Source organism: Zalophus californianus, chromosome 10 (assembly GCF_009762305.2).
Source record: "Zalophus californianus isolate mZalCal1 chromosome 10, mZalCal1.pri.v2, whole genome shotgun sequence".
Classification (NCBI taxonomy): Eukaryota; Metazoa; Chordata; class Mammalia; order Carnivora; family Otariidae; genus Zalophus; species Zalophus californianus.
In genome coordinates this window covers 43,973,238-43,993,308 of record NC_045604.1, presented here as the reverse complement: position 1 = coordinate 43,993,308, position 20,071 = coordinate 43,973,238, and the positions used below count along the sequence as shown (strand labels likewise).

The window sequence follows — 20,071 nt, the reverse complement described above, 5'->3', positions numbered from 1 at the left end:
ATCTTAGAAGAGAACTTAGAGATTGTCATTCGCCTCCAGCTTCTATTATAGCAAAGGGACCAGAGAAGTTAAATAGCTTGCCCACAATCCAACAGCTAGAATCCGGGACTCTTTCCACCATACTCACTGCTCCTCCTCTTTCCTTTTCCACTTTCCCATTATTATTAGCTCAAGTTGGAATCTTGATATCTTTGTAGCTGATAGGGACTGACTTAGCTTAAGCTTTCTGGAGAAATAAAGGTTTGTTCATTTGCTCATTTAATGAACATTTGCTGAGCATCTCTTATACACAGGCACTGTTCTAGGTTGTTAGGATGATGCAGTGAACCAGGTGGACAAGATCTCCAATCTCATGAAGCTTACACTATAGCTGGGGGAGACCAATCCACAGACAATATAAATAAGAAGATTATTTTGGATCAGGATAAGCATAACAAATTAAACAAAACAGAGCAACATGATAGAATGACAGGGTAAGGACTACTTCAGATTGGGTGGTTAGAGAAAGCTCTGTAGAGTGGAGAGATCTGGGATGATGGAAAGACAGGGAAAAAAAACAGTCATGCTAATATCCAAGGGAAGAATGTTACAGAAAAACACAATTAGCTTATGGAAATAGTAAGAGCCAATCTTGTAGGTCACAGTAAAAAATCTGGTTTATATTAAAGTGCAATGAGGTGATATTGAGGGTTTTTAAAGTGATATGCCGGCGCCTGGGTGGCTCAGTTGGTTAAGCGACTGCCTCCGGCTCAGGTCATGATCCTGGAGTCCCGGGATCGAGTCCCGCATCGGGCTCCCTGCTCAGCGGGGAGTCTGCTTCTCCCTCTGACCCTCCCCCCTCTCATATGCTCTCTCTCATTCTCTCTCTCTTTCAAATAAATAAATAAAATCTTAAAAAAAATAAAGTGATATGCCCCGATTTACATTTTTTTTAAAGATTTTATTTGAAAGAAAATGAGTAGGGGGCAGAGGGAGAGGGAGAAGCAGACTCCTTGCTGAGCACAGAACCTTGACGCAGGCTTTCATCCCAGGACCCCAAGATCATGACCTGAACCAAAGTCAGATGCTTAACCGATAGAGCCACCCAGGTGCTCCTGATTTACATTTTAAAAGGATTATCCTGGCTGCTGTGTGAGAATGGACTGCAGGGAGACCAATTAGGAGGCTATTCTAGGTGAGAGACCGCAGTGGTGTGGACCAGGGTGATGAAATGGAGGCGGTGAAACGCAGTCAGATGTGAGATCGAGTCCATCACACATGCTGGCTGACTGCTTCCAGGAAATGAAAGAAAGCAGAATCAAGGACAAGCCCAGGATTTTAGCTTCTAGCTGGAGCAACTAGGTGGATGGTAGTATTTTCCCTGAGATGAACAAGACTGGGGAAGGATAGAGTTGGGGTTGAGAAAAATAAAGAAATCAAAGATTTAGCTTGGATTTGCTTAAATTTGAGATGCCTTTAGCATCTGACTCAAGCAGAAAATTAAATAGACACATTCAAATTAGCAAGACCTGGAGAGAGTTTAATAAAGATACTATCTATACGAGTGTGGGCAGGGTGTAAGCAATCCTGGGGGACAGCGCAGCCCCGGGAGTAGTGACTGTCAGGCTCTATTACCTGGGCCTCAGGGGCTGGGGGGAGCGAGCAGTTAACCGGAACCTCAGGTGAGAAAGGGCTGTTTGGGGAAAGCTAGCATCAGGAGCTGAGAACCTTGATGAAAGTCACTAAGCCACAAGGACCCCCCCCAGAGAAGGGGCCTTGGACTAAATACTCTGCCCCCCCCCTCCTCCCTCTTCCTGCTGCCTGAAAACAAATGGAGGGCCCATGTGATATAGTGCATACAGGTCCCATCGGGGTGGAGAGAAAAGAAGAAAGGATGGGCAGGGGCAAGTGGAAGGCCTCCAGCCCACCAGCCAAGCGGAGACGGCAAGTATAGGTAGCTGGCGCTTGGGAGAGAGCATGGTCGGGACCCAAGACGCAGATTTTTCAGTAGGCACAGAAAGGCTTTTGAAGCTAGATGAGATTTGTTCACCTGAGGGGAGAATACAGATAAAGTTGACACGGAAGTCTCAGGCTGAGAATCAGAAGTGATAAAAGGAGCCTCAAGAGAAGAGGAAAGGAAGGAGACCCAAGAGGGGGCAGGGTCCCCACAGGTGAGAGGAGAAACGTCTGGGGCGGAGCGAGCAGTCACCAGCATCCCACGTTGCTGAGAGACAGGGTCAGAGGAGGACTGAAAACTGACCCCTGCATTTGGCAAATGGAAACCACTGGTGAGGAGAACAGAATCTGTGGCTGAGGGCGGGCCAGAAGAGGAAGAGACAGGGCGCTACGCGGGCCCTTCTTGTCTCTGATGCAGTTACCAGACCCTCACCCGAGATCCTTCTCCAGACCAGGATTAGGACAGCATGCCAGTTTTGCTTTTCATCAGATCACGTAGCCATTCTAGATATGATCTATATTTAAAATGCCTTGAAACCTGTTTTGAATAAAACAATTTTTTTTTTTTTTTTTTAATCTGGTAGAAAACCTAAAACAGAGCTGCATGGGAGCTCATGGAAAGCTTTCACACCAAAGTATCTTCTGGCAACAACAGCTAACCTATTCTTTTGTCTCAGAGTCCAGGATGTAGGTCCAAGTCCTGGATGTGACTTTGGGCAAGTTAGGTACTTTTTTTTTTATTTTTGCCTTAGCTTTCCCTATCATCCCCTCCCAACCCCGGGGGAGGTGTTGTTTCTTCTCCTCTACTCCTCTTACATATTCAGGCATTCCTTTGCCTGAACTAACCACACGGCCTTACAATTACCTGTGTTTCCCTCTATACTTTTAGCCCCGGAAGAGTGGGGACCATCCTTATTCATCTTTGCATTCCCAAAGCCAGGCACTCAAATAAATGTGATGAAAAAAGAGTATCATTATTATTATTATTACCTCAAAAGATCATTTTAAAGATCAAATATGAAGCATACCACGTGTGAAGAGCTCAGGGACTATAGGTAGCTATTCCTATTCTTCAATAGTCTTCTAAATGAGGAACATCTTACCCTCTATCTGCAATCTCTGTTCGTTATCCAAAAAATATTTGCATTCATTCAACAAGCATACGTGCCAGGTGCTATTCTGGGTGTTAGGAATACAAAAGTCAACAGAACAGACAAAAGTCCCTGCTGTCGTGGAGCTTAACAGGGGTTAGGAGGGGGAAGATAGACAACAAACAAATGAATAAATAGAAAAATATGAAGTGGTTAAAACGTGCTATGAAAAAAGGGAAGCAGGATATAGGACTAAAGAGCAATGGCATCATCTTTCACAGGGTCTATGCTGGTTTTCACGTGGACCTCTACACCCTAATTAACATCTGCAAGAAGCACTATAGCTCGTTCCCTTCAAGTCACGTGATGACTAACAAAACAAATATATCTCCCAAGTCTTGTGTGAGAGACATTTGGTTACAGACTAACAGGTTTACAACATTTTGCAAGATCTCCTACAGTACACTCCATCTCTCCATTATGTATCCCAAGTAGTCTCAACTCCCCCATTTGTATTATTCAGCATAGCCATGAGAACATCTCCAATGCTTAACTTAGTTTTAGGCTTGCAGTCTACCCAGTGGAACAACAGAATGGCCAAGGGTTCTCTCATCCACATGTCATATTAAGTACATCTAGGTGCAGATTCTGCAAGGGGGATGCTATATGCTGTGGCAGCAGAGTAAAAAAGGGTCCTAAAAACCTGAGGTAATAGCACAAGGTAAGTGATGTTTCAACCAAACTCCACGGTAAAGATAGGAGTTGAACAAGAACAGGAGGTTTGGGTGGAACAAGGTGGGGTAAAGCATTCTAAAAAAAGAAAACTGTGCATAACAGGACATACAGTCTGGCTGATCTGATGGATTACAAGCAGCCCAGGACGCTGCAGCAGAGACAGCGAAGGCAACAGAGGGTGGTGGGGAACCAGGTCAGAGAACTCCATCTGTGAACCTCTGTTGGGCCACTGTTTTAAAACACACATACACAAAGAAAAGAGTAAAAAAATCTGAAAGTCTACACTAGCTTCTCCTTATTTTCTCAACTACCTTAAGCAAATGATTGAATCTCTCTGTGTTGCAAAGACCTTGTGCTTAGTGTGGGGTCAGTGGAGTAGTAAAGGGAAGATGGGGTATTTTGATGTTTCCCAAGGATTAAAGAGTGTTTTGATGATGTACAAGAGATACAAATTATTAGCTGAGTGGTTTTTCTGTTTCACTTATTTCCAGGCAGCAATATCTTTTGAAGAAAAAGTATGTAACGGAGTCAAGGGTTCTATCAGAAGCCTAGTCAGAACCTCTCCATTACATGGAAGCTAAAGTCAACGGAAAAAGAGGAATGCTCATCAGTGAGCCTTGGTCTCCTTAGTCAGCATGACAGTTCCTTGAATAGCTAGGAAAGATCTAGTTTTATGTTATTAACAAAAAGAAAGAAACTCAGAGAATGGGAACAGATGTCTATCCAAAGCTATAAAAGCATCTTTTCCTTACTAAACGTGATGGGCTCTGATGCACTGAAAGGACTACTGAAAGAACAGAAACAATTTAAAGAATTTACAAATTACCACTTTATATCAAGAATCCCAGAATAGCCCCACAAACTAAAAATCAAGTGTTGGTTCTCATCCTAGGTGGGAGAGCATACGGGGGTTGTCACGAGCTCCTCCAGTGACCAGCCACGCAGCTGGGACAAGTAACTTCATGTCTCGTGCCTCGGTGTTCTTGGCTGGCACATGGGGAAAACAGGAGCACCCACCTCATGGGGTTGTGAGGATTACAGAGGCAGAAGGCGGAGGGTGCTTAGAAAAGTATGTGGCCGTAAATAGGCTGGCCATGTTTTGTATCTGATATGTGTTCTATGAATCCGTAATAAATTTCATACAAGACTTTTGCCTGCTCGGACAACTATAATCACTGAGCCAAACAAACAAACAAAATCTGCAAACCCCCAGGCTCTGTGTCCCGAGGTACTTTTGCCTGGTGGAACGCGGAGAGCAGATGGGAAGAGTGGACTGACCGGTGGTGCCGGCAGGGCAGCTGGTGCACACCACCTCCTGCGTCTTGGGGACAGAGGCACAGCTCGAGCCGCCAGGACACGGGCAGGGCCGACAGTCGGAGGCGGTGCCCGACGTGGAATCTCCGTAGAACCCATCCCCACACTTCTCACAGTGGGGGCCAGCTGTGTTGTCTCTGCAGTCACAAACACCTGTTTGGAGAGTGGGTATGAGAACAAAGGCAGGTGAGCCAGCCGGTAAGACCAGGAGCACTTCCCTGCTCATCCGCTGGAGAGGACTTAGGTCCCGCAGCCCCCCAAGAAGCTCGTCTCACCTGTCTCAGGGTCACAGGTCTTGCTATGTCCGTTGCAGGTACAAAGCACACATGGGCTGTATGGCCCAAGACTCGGAGTTTCTCTTCTGTAACCCGAGAGGCACATCTCACAGAACTGCCCTCCATAGCCCACAGGACAGGTGCAGGACTCCACCCAAGTGGCAGGCACCCCAGGCCCCGGGCGAGCGCTTGTTAGGGTGACATCATCCAAATATCCAGCACCTGCGTGTGGTGTGGATAAGAGAGTCACTGAACTAGCTGTTGTTTTCCAAAAGCTTACAGAAAGTTAATAAAGCTAAAGAGTAATCAGACACAAAATTCCAGAGACAATCAGCTATTAGTTTAACTCATCTATTGGAGGAGATAACTAGAAAATAGCGTTCACGACAGTCATGGGGTACCTGGTGCTAAGTATCTGGAGAGGCGGGATAGCAAACACATCGTTAAACACACACACGACCAGATCTGTTGGATTTTACAGTTGTCTCAATCACCAGTGTGAAAAAGGAAAAGCACTGGACAATATTGTGGGGCAAGAGGAGATCAGAGCGAGAATGTAGGGGACAAGACGAGTTTACGTCTGTAGCCATTAAGCAGTGTTTTCGTTCTTTTGCCACAAAAGCAGTCCCTGACTATAGAGTTCAGGGATAAGAAAGCAAGGAAAACACCTGCTAACAAGCACCACTCATTATACTTTTTTGCCCTGCATAAAATAGGAAAAACTGGTGACCAAGTTTTAATATTCAGGGCTACTTTGGCAAATATGCAATTATTCCAAAGCCAGTATGCCATGTATCACAATGCTTCCCTACTTCTAGAAGAAAATAAAAGCAGAGGAAGCCATAAATTGGCTTAGACCAATGGGTCATCCAACCCAAAAGGGCATGTGATGGCCTCAGCAGGAACATTCCACCAAGTGGCAGTCTTTAATTACATCATCATTATTTTCCTATGTTATGAAATATATATATGCCTTGTATAGAATTCTTAGAAATTGACAACCTCAGGTTGAAGGACATCTCTTCTATGACTACTTTGAACTTAATTACTTTTAATATACTTACGGATTTTGTCAACAGTTAGGTCATGAGATATACCCATTGGCTAATATGCTTCCAATTCTAACCATTCTTAAGTCTCCCATTCTAAAAAGTACTCTTCTTCTAATCTTGTCCCTACTCTTGAATTATAATCCACCTCTTTTCTTCTTACAGCCAAACTTCTTAAAAGAGTAAGCTTTATTTTACTACTTCACCTTCAAATTACTTGTCAAAGCACTGTAGCATAACTTCAGTTTTAACACTTCTTAAAAAAAAAAAAATCACCAATGATTCCTTAGTCCCCCGATCCAAAATCCAATGGCATCATCCTTATAAACCCTTTAATAATTTCTCCTCCTTAAAATTCTTTTTTCTCCCTTGAGTCTCAATGCATGGCCCTTAGATAACTATGTTTCTGGGGTTACACTTTTTCTTTCTATATTTTTTGTCTTATTTCCAAGTTTAAAAATTATTGCCCATAGGTAGTCAACCTTTTGATTCTAGATCTCCAGTACTAATTTATTCCTAAGCCCCAGACCACTATTTCTAACAACTTATAAGATGTTTTCATCTGGATATTCACATAGGCATCTCAAAAACCAACACATCCATGCTGCAGATGCCACTCACAATGCCACACCACCCCTCTGACTCCACCCAAACAGCTTGAGCTTTCTACAGGAAAAGGTCCTTGTTACCAAAAAAAAAAAAAAATATATATATATATATGAAAATAATTTTAAAGGCATACTGAAAACAGCTGTGTTTATCTAACATTATAATGAACCTTCACTCAGGAATTTATAATTTTTCATAATTTAGCCAATAGTTTAAAGGGCTTGATAATTACATAGCAATAAATAAAAAGTAAAGGTTAAGCATGTGAGCCAGTAGAATTACATGTAAGATTCTTAGGCTCTATTTAGATATAAAGTCACCTCATTAGGCTTAGTCATTATAAAACAATGCCATTTATTAATTTTAGCAAATCTTCTCCAGGTCCTTGAAAATGGTTAAACAAATGCGTTATTTTTATACATAATTCACATATAATGAAACAATTCATTCCATTTCTTTAGGATCAGCGCTATAGTATTGGGACTTTAGAGATAAACTTTTGCATTAGTGTGGATCCTTCTACCTAATCATCTTAATGCTCTTGAATTATATCATAACTTACTTCTCTCACTATACGTCCCACGGATTTTGATAGAGGTCAAATTGTTTAGGAGCTTCTGAAATTCAAAAGGGGCAAGAGGAGGCCTCCAAGGGTAATCGGTTGCTTCATGGAGCCTAGGGAGAAAGAAGGGGCCACGTGAACCTCTGTCAGGACAGTTCTGAGTGCTGAGAAAGCATTTCTTAGGCATTTATGCTGCCAACAAGGCAATGCTCTGACAATTTAACCAAGTCAGAAAGGGATCTGTTGGTTTTTAGTACAACTGGAAAGGGTACAGTAAATAAAGGGAAGGCTTCCTTTGCCAAAGTCACCTTTATAACCCAGACGTTTTTCTTCAACAGTTTGAGGCCTGATAAGCTTAGGTAAAGAAACCACTTTTATAACTCTGGTCAACTCAGATTTCACAAAGAAGACTGTCTTACCTGAAGACGTATTTCACAGTGGTCTCACTCGGATAGGAATTGCCCTGAGCGATCAAGGGCACAGACACTCTCAGGCCAGCTCCCTCGAGCACCAGGTCTTCTGCAGAGAGGCGAGTGTCTCGCCTGTCCACCCGAAAGGAGAAGGAGAGGTTCTGACCATAACTCAACACCTGCTTGCCCAAGAACTTCGCTGAAAAGCAGACACAGTAATGTGCAAGAGCGTGAGAAAGAGTGTAAACAGGAGCACTCATCATGGCAGACTGCTGCCCAGCCTTACTTACCCGGAGCAATGAAGTACCGAGGAAAGTAGCTATCCGAGAGGACGGTGATGTCCTGCCTCTCAGAGGACCACTCGAGTGACGCTTCAGAGCCGTCCCTTTGTTCCACCCGCCACCCATCTTCATCTGCAAGAACAGGATGGAAACACAAGGGCCATCACACTGTGAACATCCTGAATTCAGGTCCTCTATACACCACGAAAATATACAGGAAGTCACCAGTAAAGCTTTATTTTACTACTTCACCTTCATTTCTGAATACATGGATCCTAGGGCAGTACCTGTATATGCTGTATCCCTCAAGCTATATTTTAATTTTACATAAATTTATACTACAGTAAATTCTAAAGATGTATGTTTTCATTAAATTAAAAAGTCAAACAGGGGCGCCTGGGTGGCTGAGTCAGGTAAGTGTCTGCCTTCGGCTCAGGTCATGATCCCAGGGTCCTGGGATCAAGCCCGGCATCGGGCTCTCTGCTTGACGGGGAGTCTGCTTTTCCCTCTCACTCTCTGTCTCTGCTTTCTCTCTCTCAAATAAATAAATTAAATCTTAAATAAATAAATAATTAAAAAGCCAAAGAGCCAAACAAAAAAAAATCTTATACATTTAAAAACAAAAATGTTTTTTTGTTTTTAAGTCAAACAGGGGCGCCTGGGTGGCTCAGATGGTTAAGCGTCTGCCTTCGGCTCAGGTCATGATCCCAGGGTCCTGGGATCGGGTCCCGCGTCAGGCTCCCTGCTCCTCGGGAGCCTGCTTCTCCCTCTGCCTCTCTCTCTCTCTCTCTCTGTCTCTCATGAATAAATAAACAAAAAAATCTTTAAAAAAAAAAACAAAAAAACCAAAATGCTGCTACCATCAAAAAATCCTCAAAAAGTTACTCATTTTTTAAAAATACTGTAAGTCCAGTCTTGTAATTCTGGGAGACCGAAGGGAAGGTCCAAATTACCGATCTGAAAGGTAGAGGTTATAGGATAAACACTGTAGCCGACAGCATTTGTACAGACAGAAGAATGCCCGAAGCAGAAGCAGGGTGTGCAACCCTTAGGATTAGATGATTCCAAATTAAAAAATCCAGGTTTGCATCTGAAAAACATAAAGATATAAGTGATTTAAGTGACTTGATATAAGTGACTAAGATATAAGTGAATTTCTTGGACTTGAAATATGAGACCAGAAAAAACACAGCACAGCCACAGAAAGAATGAGCTACCTCTCACAACTGAAGCCTTCAACATTGTCTTTGCAAACACATCTTCCCGTTTCAATGTTGCACTCATCTACGCTGCCAGAAGGATTACAAGAGCATGGCCTGTTGGATGGAAAAAGGAGTAAAACAGAGAAATGAGAAAGAAATTCCACTCTTAAAGTCAATCTTTTGTTTTACATGTTAATACATTAAAAAAAAAAGAATAAATAAAAAAGCAAAAGGAGTCCTAAAGTCAGTTTTGTATCTGGATTTGGTTTCAATCAAGGATATGCCTCTCACATTTCAATACTAAAAACTCTGCTTCATCCCTCTTACAAACCAGTCCTGGACCATCATTACAGCTAGAAGTTCTTTTTTTTTTTTTTTTAGATTTTTTTTTTTTTTTTTGACAGAGAGAATGAGAGACAGAGAGCACGAGAGGGAAGAGGGTCAGAGGGAGAAGCAGACTCCCTGCTGAGCAGGGAGCCTGATGCGGGACTTGATCCCCGGACTCCAGGATCATGACCTGAGCCGAAGGCAGCCGCTTACCCAACTGAGCCACCCAGGTGCCCACAGCTAGAAATTCTTGACAATTACTATGGGGAAAAATGTTTATACTGCTGCAGACGAGCCACAATATCTCTTATTCTGGATCAACTACAGTTAGATTTTGCCCCCTTTCTCTGGTTTTGAAAAGTCTTACCTGCATCCTGCCTCAGTGAGAGAATGATACCCGGGCTGGCAACGGTCACACTTGTCACCCATCACTCCTGGCTTGCAACTACACCTGCCATAGCTATCACACTGTGTGCTGAGAGAACCTAAAATTTAAAGAGCTTGTCAACAACCAGAAATGTCAGTAAATATGTCAAAGAAAAAAAAATGGGTCACTAAAAACAATGCCTGAAACCCAAGATGTATGTCTCTAGATGGTTACAGAGAGAAGAAAGATCAATTTTAAATCTGAATTGTCTCAAAATCATATCCTTTTGAGCCATAACATTTTAACTTTCCGGACACACACCCTGCTCATCAATGTTGAAAAACAAGTCACTCTGCACCCGGTGATCAACCGTACACAAAACCAGTCACTTCTCTGTGGGCAAGCACAGGCTCCTGAAGGCCCATGTCTAGAATTTAAGTATCTACAGGCACAACAAAATAAAGGTCAAACTCCTGAAAGAGGAGAGCAAACTCAGAGCACTTTGTATCTCTGAATGCACACCAACATACTGAGAAAGTTCAGCCCTTCAAGGATCGTAAACTAAACAAAATCATTAACGTGCAAGAACTCATGAAGCAGCTAACCTTTCCCAGTCAAAGTTCAAATGGTCTCTAGGATCGGGCTACTAATTATCTACACAGAACCATTACACAGGCCAAGCCCACACTTATTTATACACACCAGAAAATCATTTGAAAGTTTAACTTGGTTAAACAGAGTGGAGGTGGGGGGTCGGGCAGCTCCTGAGTCATTGGTCAGGAGGACAGTGCACACACTTCCACTCTTCCCCTGAGCAGAGGAACTGAACTCCATGAGTTCAGGCCTAGGAAGCAGAGCTTTGTTTTCTGGCGGGGGTGGGGAGTACCTGTCTTTCAACCCACCAGGCTGATGCTGGCATTGCCTGTCACTTACCCACGGGACTGCAGTGACAGGGAGAGCAGGCTTCGTTGTTCCCAAGGCGGAAGAAATTCTCCCGGCATCTTTCACAGTTGGCGCCATCTGTGTTCCCCTGGCAGTTGGTACAGTGGCCCCCGTGGCCGGTGGACCGGTAAAGTTCAGGGTCAAAGTAGCACTCCTGTGATCGGCCATTACAGTCACAGGCTGTTGGCCAAAACGTACAAGTTACGTCAGACCCATGTTCCTTTGATGAACAGCATTTCAAGAGACTCTAAGCAAACCAAACCGTGACTTCCCATGTCTCTGGGGCACAATGGGTGGTAGGATAAGAACGCCCACTTGACGCATTGTTCATTTGAAAACAAAAACAGGAGGTCAATGAAGGGTTGAGAGAGCCAGGCTATCAGTTAACTGAGAGATGTTCTTATCAAAACCAGTGCCATCATAAAATACGAGGAATTCCTATCCTTAGAAATCTCCAGGTAATTGTTTATACACAAGTGAAAGGCAAGTCAAATTGTAATTTTTCTGAATCTCTATCCTTCATTCTAATACCAACTCCAACAACGGGGTGCCAGTTTATATTCAGGCTTTAATTTACCATAACTTTTCGGGCCCCAGACAGTTGAAATACGTTAAGACACTAACTTTTGAAGTGCCAGATTGCTTGCAAGGCTGGAGTAACCTGACACACATGGGTTAAAATTAGCGCCTCTGTGGAAGGCAGCAGCACTGAAGGGAAATCTAGCTTCACTAGACACATCCATCTCCTGGGGAGCCACAATGCCAACCAGGTCCACCATTAAGTAACTATGTTCCCTGCAGAACACAACTATATTGTAAGAACAAGTATATATAGTTATAGAACTTCTTTTCTTAGAATTATGGATTTCACACAAAGTACCAGCAGTATCTTGAGCACTAAATAGTTTTATTTGATTTCAGATAAACCAAGTTGTTTTAAAAAAAAATGTTTGAATATATATTTTTTCTTTCTTGTCACCTCCCCTTCTTTATAATCAGTTCTTTCATAGTATTATACTTGAAAACTTTTTAGAAACTTGAATCACTGGCACCAATAACTAGAGTCGTGTTAAATAACTTGGAGAGCTCCCTTTCTATTTTCTTCCCTCAAGCCTCCCTAGATTATCCCGAACATCCCACTCACGGCCAAACCCAGCCCATCCCCACCTAACTGTTTTGGTGCTCTGGGACTATGAAGCAGGACAGTCCTCTTGTCTACACTGTCCTAACACACAGGTAAAGCAGATGCTCTGTCTCCTTCACCATCAGCTGGTAAGAGAGAAGGCTGTAATTTTCTCTTCTCCAACCCCAGCATCCTGACAATACTGTAGTACTCTCCCAATCTGCAGAACTTCACTCTTTGAAGTGCTGAAGAGTGCCAAGGCAAGGAGGAAGGCAAACTGATTTAGTTTCTCATCAAAGTCATTTAGAAACAGTATTCAGTTCATTTGCTGGCCCAGGAACATTTTCATGATGTTCCTGGAAAGACTCAAGATACGACCCCATCACTAAGCAAAATACTTTTCAAACACATGTGTACATTTATTGAAATGTCACATCTTAGGGGCATTTCACTGTTTCTGTTAAGACCTTTATCATGTGGCTTCTCATACTAGCTTTTATAGTTCAGTAAAAGAACTGAAGCTCAAGCAAGTGCCTAGGAATTTAGGCGGCTGTACAATTTATCTTCAAATCTGGGATTTGCTAAGAAAAAGGAAAGATAAGAAAATTTGCTCTAGGCAACTAACAGAAATAGTTATGAGTCAAGATACTGGTCATTTCTCAAGGTTTCTGCCAATAACTCCAGTGAGTTCAGAGTGTCTCTCTTATTCTTTTCAAGAGTATATGATAAGAAATATTTATAAGGTCATAAAAATCATAGCTGCTTTAAAAGTTTCTTATTTTTAAGTCCTTGACACAGCATGATTACATAGTTTCATGGTTCCTTTCTCCTGAGGCTTCTTTCTCTATCTGTTCAGAATAAACCAAGCCATGATGAAGGGGTAAAACAATGTGCAATCTTTCTTCTTTTACCCTTTTCTAGAAATACTAGGATCTACTTTTCTTCCCAAAGCCACCCACCTCTGCATGGGAGAAGTAGGAAAGTTCTCCCTGTTGTGCTCTTTAGTGAAATAAGGGAAGAATAACTTTGAGAAATGATCTTCTGAATGGCAGTCTCAGTCTAGAACTCAACACACCCAACACATGTTCATCAATGACCCTGACTGCTTGAGAAAATGAACGTTGGTAGGAAAAGACTTTAATGTGCAGCAAAGACAAAACTAGAGAAACCATATTTTATAGTAGGCTACACTGGCCCAGCACTTAGATCTAAGCGAAGTTCCAAACCTTGGAGATGCTGCTCCCACTCTGGTATGTGTGTTCATGAAGGAAACTGAACAAAATGAACATACTTTTTTATTCATAGCCAACTGCCTTCATCTATGATTTTCCTCTGATGTGCATATAGTTTACCATTCTATGCTCTCCAATTAGAGAAGCAGCACTGCCTTTTACAGTTGTCCTTTCAAGGGGGAACAGAAGGAAGTCAACCATTCCTCTTCCCCACTCTGGAAGTCCTCAAGATAATTCAACAGACTCACGCAGGCATTCGCTGGCACTCTCCGCAGTTGCCCTCCTCCACGGCCGGTCGTTGAAGAAAGGCAGACACTTTTCACAGTCTACCCCGTAAGTATTATGTTTGCAATTACACACCAGCTTGTCAAATTCATTCTTCACACACTCACTTGCATGTCCATTGCATTTACACCTAGGAAGAGAACAGACACCCAAAAATATGAAACGGCCACCAAGTCCCAGAAATGGATGCTGAAAAATGATGTACAAAGAGAACTAAACACAATCCCGAATGTTTTTGGTTTGTTTTTTGATTTTTTTTTTTTTAGTTTGACCATTCAAGACCATAAACTGAGGAGCTAAGCAAAATTAAGTAATGGCAGTTTGAGTTTTCAGGTAGGAAGGAAAATTAAACAAGCAAAAACAAAAACAAAAACCTCCCCAAAATATCTTTATTTAATAGGGGATGGGGCATTAACAAGATAGGAGAAGAAAGTCTCTAGCAATTTCGGAGGCTTCTACAATTTCTGGGATCACTTCCAGAAGTCACCTGTGTGTATCAAGTAGCAGCCAAACGTGTAGGTTAAGCAGAGCGAGGACCCTGAAGTCCAGCTGCGTGGGTTGGGACCTGCCCTGTGACTTACCAATGTCACTTAACCTCTGTGCCTTACCCATAAGATAGGGATGATGACAGTGTGAATTTCATGGGGTTATTGGGAGGATCAAGAAGCTGCTTTATTCACGTGCCTAAGATTGTGCAGGCATACTACAAGTCAAAAATTAGGTCACAGCTGTTATCTGTCATAATGATTTTAAAGTATCCCAATCTGAAGGTAGTAAGAGACAGTCAACACCTCACCACCATATGCAACTCTGGTAGCCTGATACTCCCTCAAGGTTGTTTGGGGCAAGAATCCCCGAAGGAGCCCTAGATGCAGGGACAATCATAAACTAAGGGCTCATGGAAATGCCCATGAATACTTAAACATGCTCTGGTGCCCTGATGTTTCCCTCACTAGCTTCCTTAAAGATAGAATCAGCCACATAGCTCCCACCGCTACTTGGTAAGACATTTCAAACCTTTCCAAAACATCTACAGTAGACCAGGATGAATCAGAAATTCATATCCCCGGCTCTCGTCTTTCTCCCAAGCTCCTATCCTTGACTGGTACACAAGTTCAGATGTCCCCAGTAACCTAAAATTTTACATATCTACAACTAAACTCATCATCTCCCTAAATTAGCTCATCTTCTTCATTTACTTCATTAATACTACCACCATTCTCCAGATTAAACTTTAAAATCATCTTTGACTAAAGTCCTGATAATTCTTGCTTCACAATAAAATCCATCTAAAATGTTCCTTTCTTTCCATTCTTTTGTCACCACCCTAATGTCAGTTATTTGTCACCTAACACGCAGATCACAGCATCATAACAAGAATATAAATTCTCTCGATGGTACTCTACTTTCACCTTGTCTGCAATTAATCTTCCTAACCACTGCTTAGATATCATCGGCCTACTTCAAAAAGTACATGGTTTCTCACTGATTACAGTCTCTGTCAGCTTTCACTCTGTCAACTCCACAAATTCACAGAGGAGATGTTCCTTAAGCTGAGCAGGTCTATAATCTCCCAACCCTACACTTCTGCTCAAGACATGCCTATCCTGCACCCTACTCACACATCCTCCTTCCTTATCCAGGCTTCAAGGCCCCGCTTAGTTTCCATCTGCTTCTCTAGCTTGACAGTTCTGTCTCATTCTCTGATATATGGCCTCTTTTTATCTAAAACATGTGTTTTAATTTTTCACGTGTTCATATATCGCCTGCCCCATTCATCTGTAGGATGCTAGAAGGTCAAGTCCTTCTCAGCAGGTGAATGTCTCATGCTTCCTTGGTGGCTTCAGAGGGCCTGTAGCAGACCTTTGCACTGAGGTGCTCAGTACGAATTCACCAACTGTGCTGATCTGACAAGGTTTTAGAAAACCTAATTACTTTGTTTCCAGGATAATGAGAAGGTCTAACAACATTATTAATGTGGTTGTAAGCAAGTTGCTACACTCACTTCTAAACCATAGCTCCAGTCACTTTCAAAGTTATTTAACAGTCTACTTACCTACCACCCACAGCAAAATCAGAGATTGCATAATAATAGGACTTGAGAACCTTGGGGTCATTAAACACTTCATCTCCAAAAGTGTTCAGGCGATTGAGAGTTACTCTGATGTCAGTGGCAGTTACCCATTCCTGTCAGGAGGAAAAAAAAGAAAAGAAAAGAAAAAAACAGAAATAGGTAAAGGGGCTGAAGATGAGAGACATAAATGTGACAAAATTTTCCAAATTTTTCAAATAGTTAATATATCATGTGACTTATGTCCTCTTCTAGCATTAAATCTGTTATAACGCCCAATGACTCCCTTAAGTTCCTAATATTTGACTCTCCCTTCTTTGATCTAAGTTGTTGTGTCACTACTCAGAGTCCCAAAAAGCAGGAATACTACTCGTTTCTTCACAAGGTTGTTGAGAGGCTTACATGAATACACTTTTAAATGCTTTGCATTCGGGAGGTACTCAATACTTATGTCCCTTCTCTCCAGCCTGTATCCGCACCCCAAATCCAGTCCAAGAAACCAGCGCAGAGCTCATGGAGCACCATGGTGGCATGAGATATGCCGGTCATCGCCTCCGCCTGGCCGTTTTGTACCATCTATCTCTCCCTCCATCCCCGATCTGCTACGGACAGATCTGGGAGAGGCATCCAAGTACAAAGTAATAAATCATGACACGGGCCAGAACCAATCAGATGCAGTTTTTGTCTTGACCTTTCCCATAATTTCACTTTTCTGGGAGGCCTTTCCTGGCCACCCAACCTAGAATTGCTGCCCACCCCAACATCCTATTTCACTTGCCTATTTTATTTATATTGTCTGTTTCCACCACCACAACCCCACCCCCAGCCTGCCACCACCGCCACCACCAAGACTGTAAGCCCCACGAGGGCAGGACTTATTTGTTGATTGCAATTTCCCTGGTGCTTAGCCTACAGTAGGTGCTCAAGTAACATCTGCTGAGCAAATGAACAAATCTGAAGAAACCACAACTGATCAAATTGGTAGGTGTACCATAATGACAGAGGACAAGAATGAAAGTTAACGTTTTCCCCCTAGGTTTTATGAGATCTAAGCCCTTATAATAAATGCCCTTTCACTGAGCTAATTTTAGTCAGATGTTTACATCTGTGGTGGACTGTTAGAATAATGATTCCAATGAATCATGTCTACCAGTGTCCACACCCTGATTCTGGGCTGGGGCATGTGATTTGCTTTTGGCCCAGGGGACATGAGCGAATGTGACACAGGCAGAAGTCTGATAAGCACTTGTGCCCCGGACTTACCCTCTTGGAATACTTCTGCCTTCACTCCAGGAAGCCTAGTCTAGCCTCCTTGAAGCTGTAAGACCACAGAGGGAGAGAAACCCAGCTCCCAGCCGACCTGCCAGTGAGTGAGCCCAAACCAACACAGAATCATGAGAAATAATAAATCGTGGTCATTTCAAATCACTAAGTTTTGGAGATGGCATATGACCCATGACCACCCAAAGATACCATGTAAAGTCCCCTCCTGGGACTGCCTGTCAGCATCACCCATGGAGACGCACCAGGCAAGTGTCTGCAGGCGTCTGTGTTTTCAGAAGGCTCCCTGTGAGACAGGGAGGCACGCCCCTGATTAAGCAGCACGGCCTGAACCATGCCAAACACCTGGCACAGAGAGCAACCTAGAGGGCTCATAAAAGCTAATCCCCGTGAAGCCTCCAAGTATAATTAGAAAGGAGAAGAGATGATGATTCCACTGCATCCAAACTTGGAACTCCAGTAACAGCTCCCACTCATGGCCACAATGCGAGGAATCTTTGAGTCGTCTGTAATGTAAATAGCTCAACATATCTCTGTGTTTAATGCTTATTATATCTCCTTCAAGCTTCATCTTTATCACAGCTCTCCTTGAATAAAAGCTTCTCAAGGGCTGAGTCCAAGTCATTTTTTCCCACAACAGGCATCTTAAAAAGAACAGGCTCTGGAGCCAGACTTTCTAGGTTTTGAATCCCAGTTCTGGGCGCTTAAAACTGGTGATCTGGGTCAAGTTATTGGATCTCTTCTGAGAAATGATGTCGATGCCCCATTTGTAAAATGGGCTTAACAGAAGTATCCACCTGTAGAGTTACTGTGAGGGTTAAATGAGTAAACAGTATAGAGAGTGTGTATATACATCCATAGTAAATACAGCTAATCTATCTAAGGGGCTCAGAACACTGCTTGGCACATTATGGCACATTATATAAGTGCTATAATAAATGCTGATTATTATTATTGTAAATCAGCACATGCTTAGTAATATTCATAAACAGTGAAACCAGGAAGGGTCTCCTCTCCCATCTGGGAGATCACAGCTTCTGGAGAGAGGCACAGGAGGCACTGAGGAGAGACGGTCATATCAGCTAAGCTGCCAAATCAGTTATCATTGTGAAATCAGCTGAAGTCTGATCAGCTAACCCTCCTTGGCAACTGCGTATGAAAACCAGAACTCTTACATCCAGAGACACATAATTAATGTCTTTGCATAACGACAGCAACTGACCAGATCTATTACAGATGCCCATACCATTTCTACCACATTTAGTCTCATGAGTTCCTGTGGAATAAGGAGTAGCAAACATCAGGGGCGCCTGGCTGGCTCAGCTGATAGAGCATGTGACTCCTGATCTCAGGGTCATGAGTTCGAGCCCCACGTCGGGTGTAGAGTTTACTTGAGGGGGCGGCGGGGAAACAGTAGCAAACATCAGAATTCCTACAGCTGGGGGAACTGCTTCAAGACAGGTTGAGGAGGCATCCAGTTGGCAGAGGTGCCAGAACAACACAGTCACACAGGTCACTGCTTTTTCCTGCTGCCCGTACCACTGCCTCAGCAGGATCGTCAAATACAATCACTGGTATAGGAAGAAACTAAGCTAGCAAATGTCTGCTAGTTGATCAACTTTAAAAAATTGTAGATCACATCTCCCCTATACATTCTGTCTTCTGTTTTTTCATCTATCAAAATCAGTTATTCTTTCTACTCATTATTCTGAACACATCTTATTACCATTGCAAGAAACACTTTACTGAAAGGCCTTTGCAAACATACTCATTGCTCACCAGAACCTCAGAGTTTAGCAAGATCAAGATTCACAATCTCCCAGCAAACTCCAGAAATACATTAGAAGGGAAGAACTAGACCCACAGAGAAACATAGTCTCATCTTTTGCCACCATCCAAAACCATATGGCCAAATCAGAAAGAGTCCTTGAATATAATAAACTTCAAGAGAAAGACTGGAAGCCACAAAAGCATAAAGGGGCGCCTGGGTGGCTCAGTTGGTTAAGCATCTGCCTTCGGCTCAGGTCGTGATCTCAGGGTCTTGGGATCGAGCCCCACATCGGGCTCCCCACTGAGCAGGGAGTCTGCTTCTCCCTCTCCCCACTGCTCATGCACGCTCTCTCTCCCTCTAATAAATAAATAAATCTTAAAAAAAAGCATAAAGCCCAGAATAAAGGGACTCCCTATTTCTCCCTACTTAGAAACGACAACAGCATTTCATAAAACATACACAGAGTTTGCAAACCCACATCCAGTCTTTCCTGTCTCAGTGAGTTCATACAGGCAGGCTGCCCCCACTTAGATGTCAACTTCAGCCAAAAGACAGAAGCATCTCCAATTCTGTGTTACAGAAAGATTCCAAATTATGGTGTATGAAGAATATTACATAGAATTTATGAGAAAAAAGAAAACTTTAACTCTTTCTATGCTTAAATGGGGAAAGGTTTCTGTCGTGATGCTCAAGCACTGTACCACGGGTACCTACACTTATATCCTGTCACAAATACCAGTACTGTCAGGTGATGAGAAGGTTTTATGAGTGACAATAGTGCCAGACAAACCCAGTCCACATGTCCTTGCACAATAATGAAGGAAGATGGCATTCCTAAATATCTTGCTTCAATTGGTCCCCTTCTTGAATACTAAAAAACACTTTTCCTTTGGTCAAATAAGGAAGAGATAAAGAAGGTTGTGGAAATAATGGATAGATTCATGGGGTGCCTGGGTGGCTCAGTCAGTTAAGTGACTGCCTTTGGCTCAGGTCATGATCTCAGGGTCCTGGGATCGAGCCCCACATCGAGCTCCCTGCTCGGCAGGGAGTCTGCTCCTCCCTCTCCCCCTACCCCTCCCCACCCCCCGCTCATGCACGCATGCCATGTGCACACATGCGCTCTCCCTCTCTCTCAAATAAAATCTTTTTTTTTTTAAAGATTTTATTTATTTATTCATGAGAGACAGAGAGAGACAGAGAGAGAGAGAG

General features: G+C 42.9%; 1 protein-coding gene across 2 annotated transcripts in view; it reads right to left on the bottom strand.

Moving 5' to 3' along the window:
- Positions 1 to 20,071, bottom strand: part of LAMC1 (laminin subunit gamma 1) — a 124,350-nt gene that overhangs the window by 22,739 nt on the left and 81,540 nt on the right. For both annotated transcript variants that reach the window (XM_027610544.2, XM_027610543.2), the window contains exons 3-13: positions 15,796 to 15,926; positions 13,703 to 13,869; positions 11,091 to 11,279; positions 10,158 to 10,275; positions 9,479 to 9,577; positions 9,215 to 9,351; positions 8,271 to 8,393; positions 7,990 to 8,179; positions 7,571 to 7,683; positions 5,351 to 5,572; positions 5,040 to 5,228 (exon numbers count right to left, since the gene is read on the bottom strand). In XM_027610544.2, the coding sequence (XP_027466345.2) occupies positions 5,040 to 5,228; positions 5,351 to 5,572; positions 7,571 to 7,683; positions 7,990 to 8,179; positions 8,271 to 8,393; positions 9,215 to 9,351; positions 9,479 to 9,577; positions 10,158 to 10,275; positions 11,091 to 11,279; positions 13,703 to 13,869; positions 15,796 to 15,926 (1,678 nt within the window). The remainder of the gene's footprint in view (positions 1 to 5,039; positions 5,229 to 5,350; positions 5,573 to 7,570; positions 7,684 to 7,989; positions 8,180 to 8,270; positions 8,394 to 9,214; positions 9,352 to 9,478; positions 9,578 to 10,157; positions 10,276 to 11,090; positions 11,280 to 13,702; positions 13,870 to 15,795; positions 15,927 to 20,071) is intronic.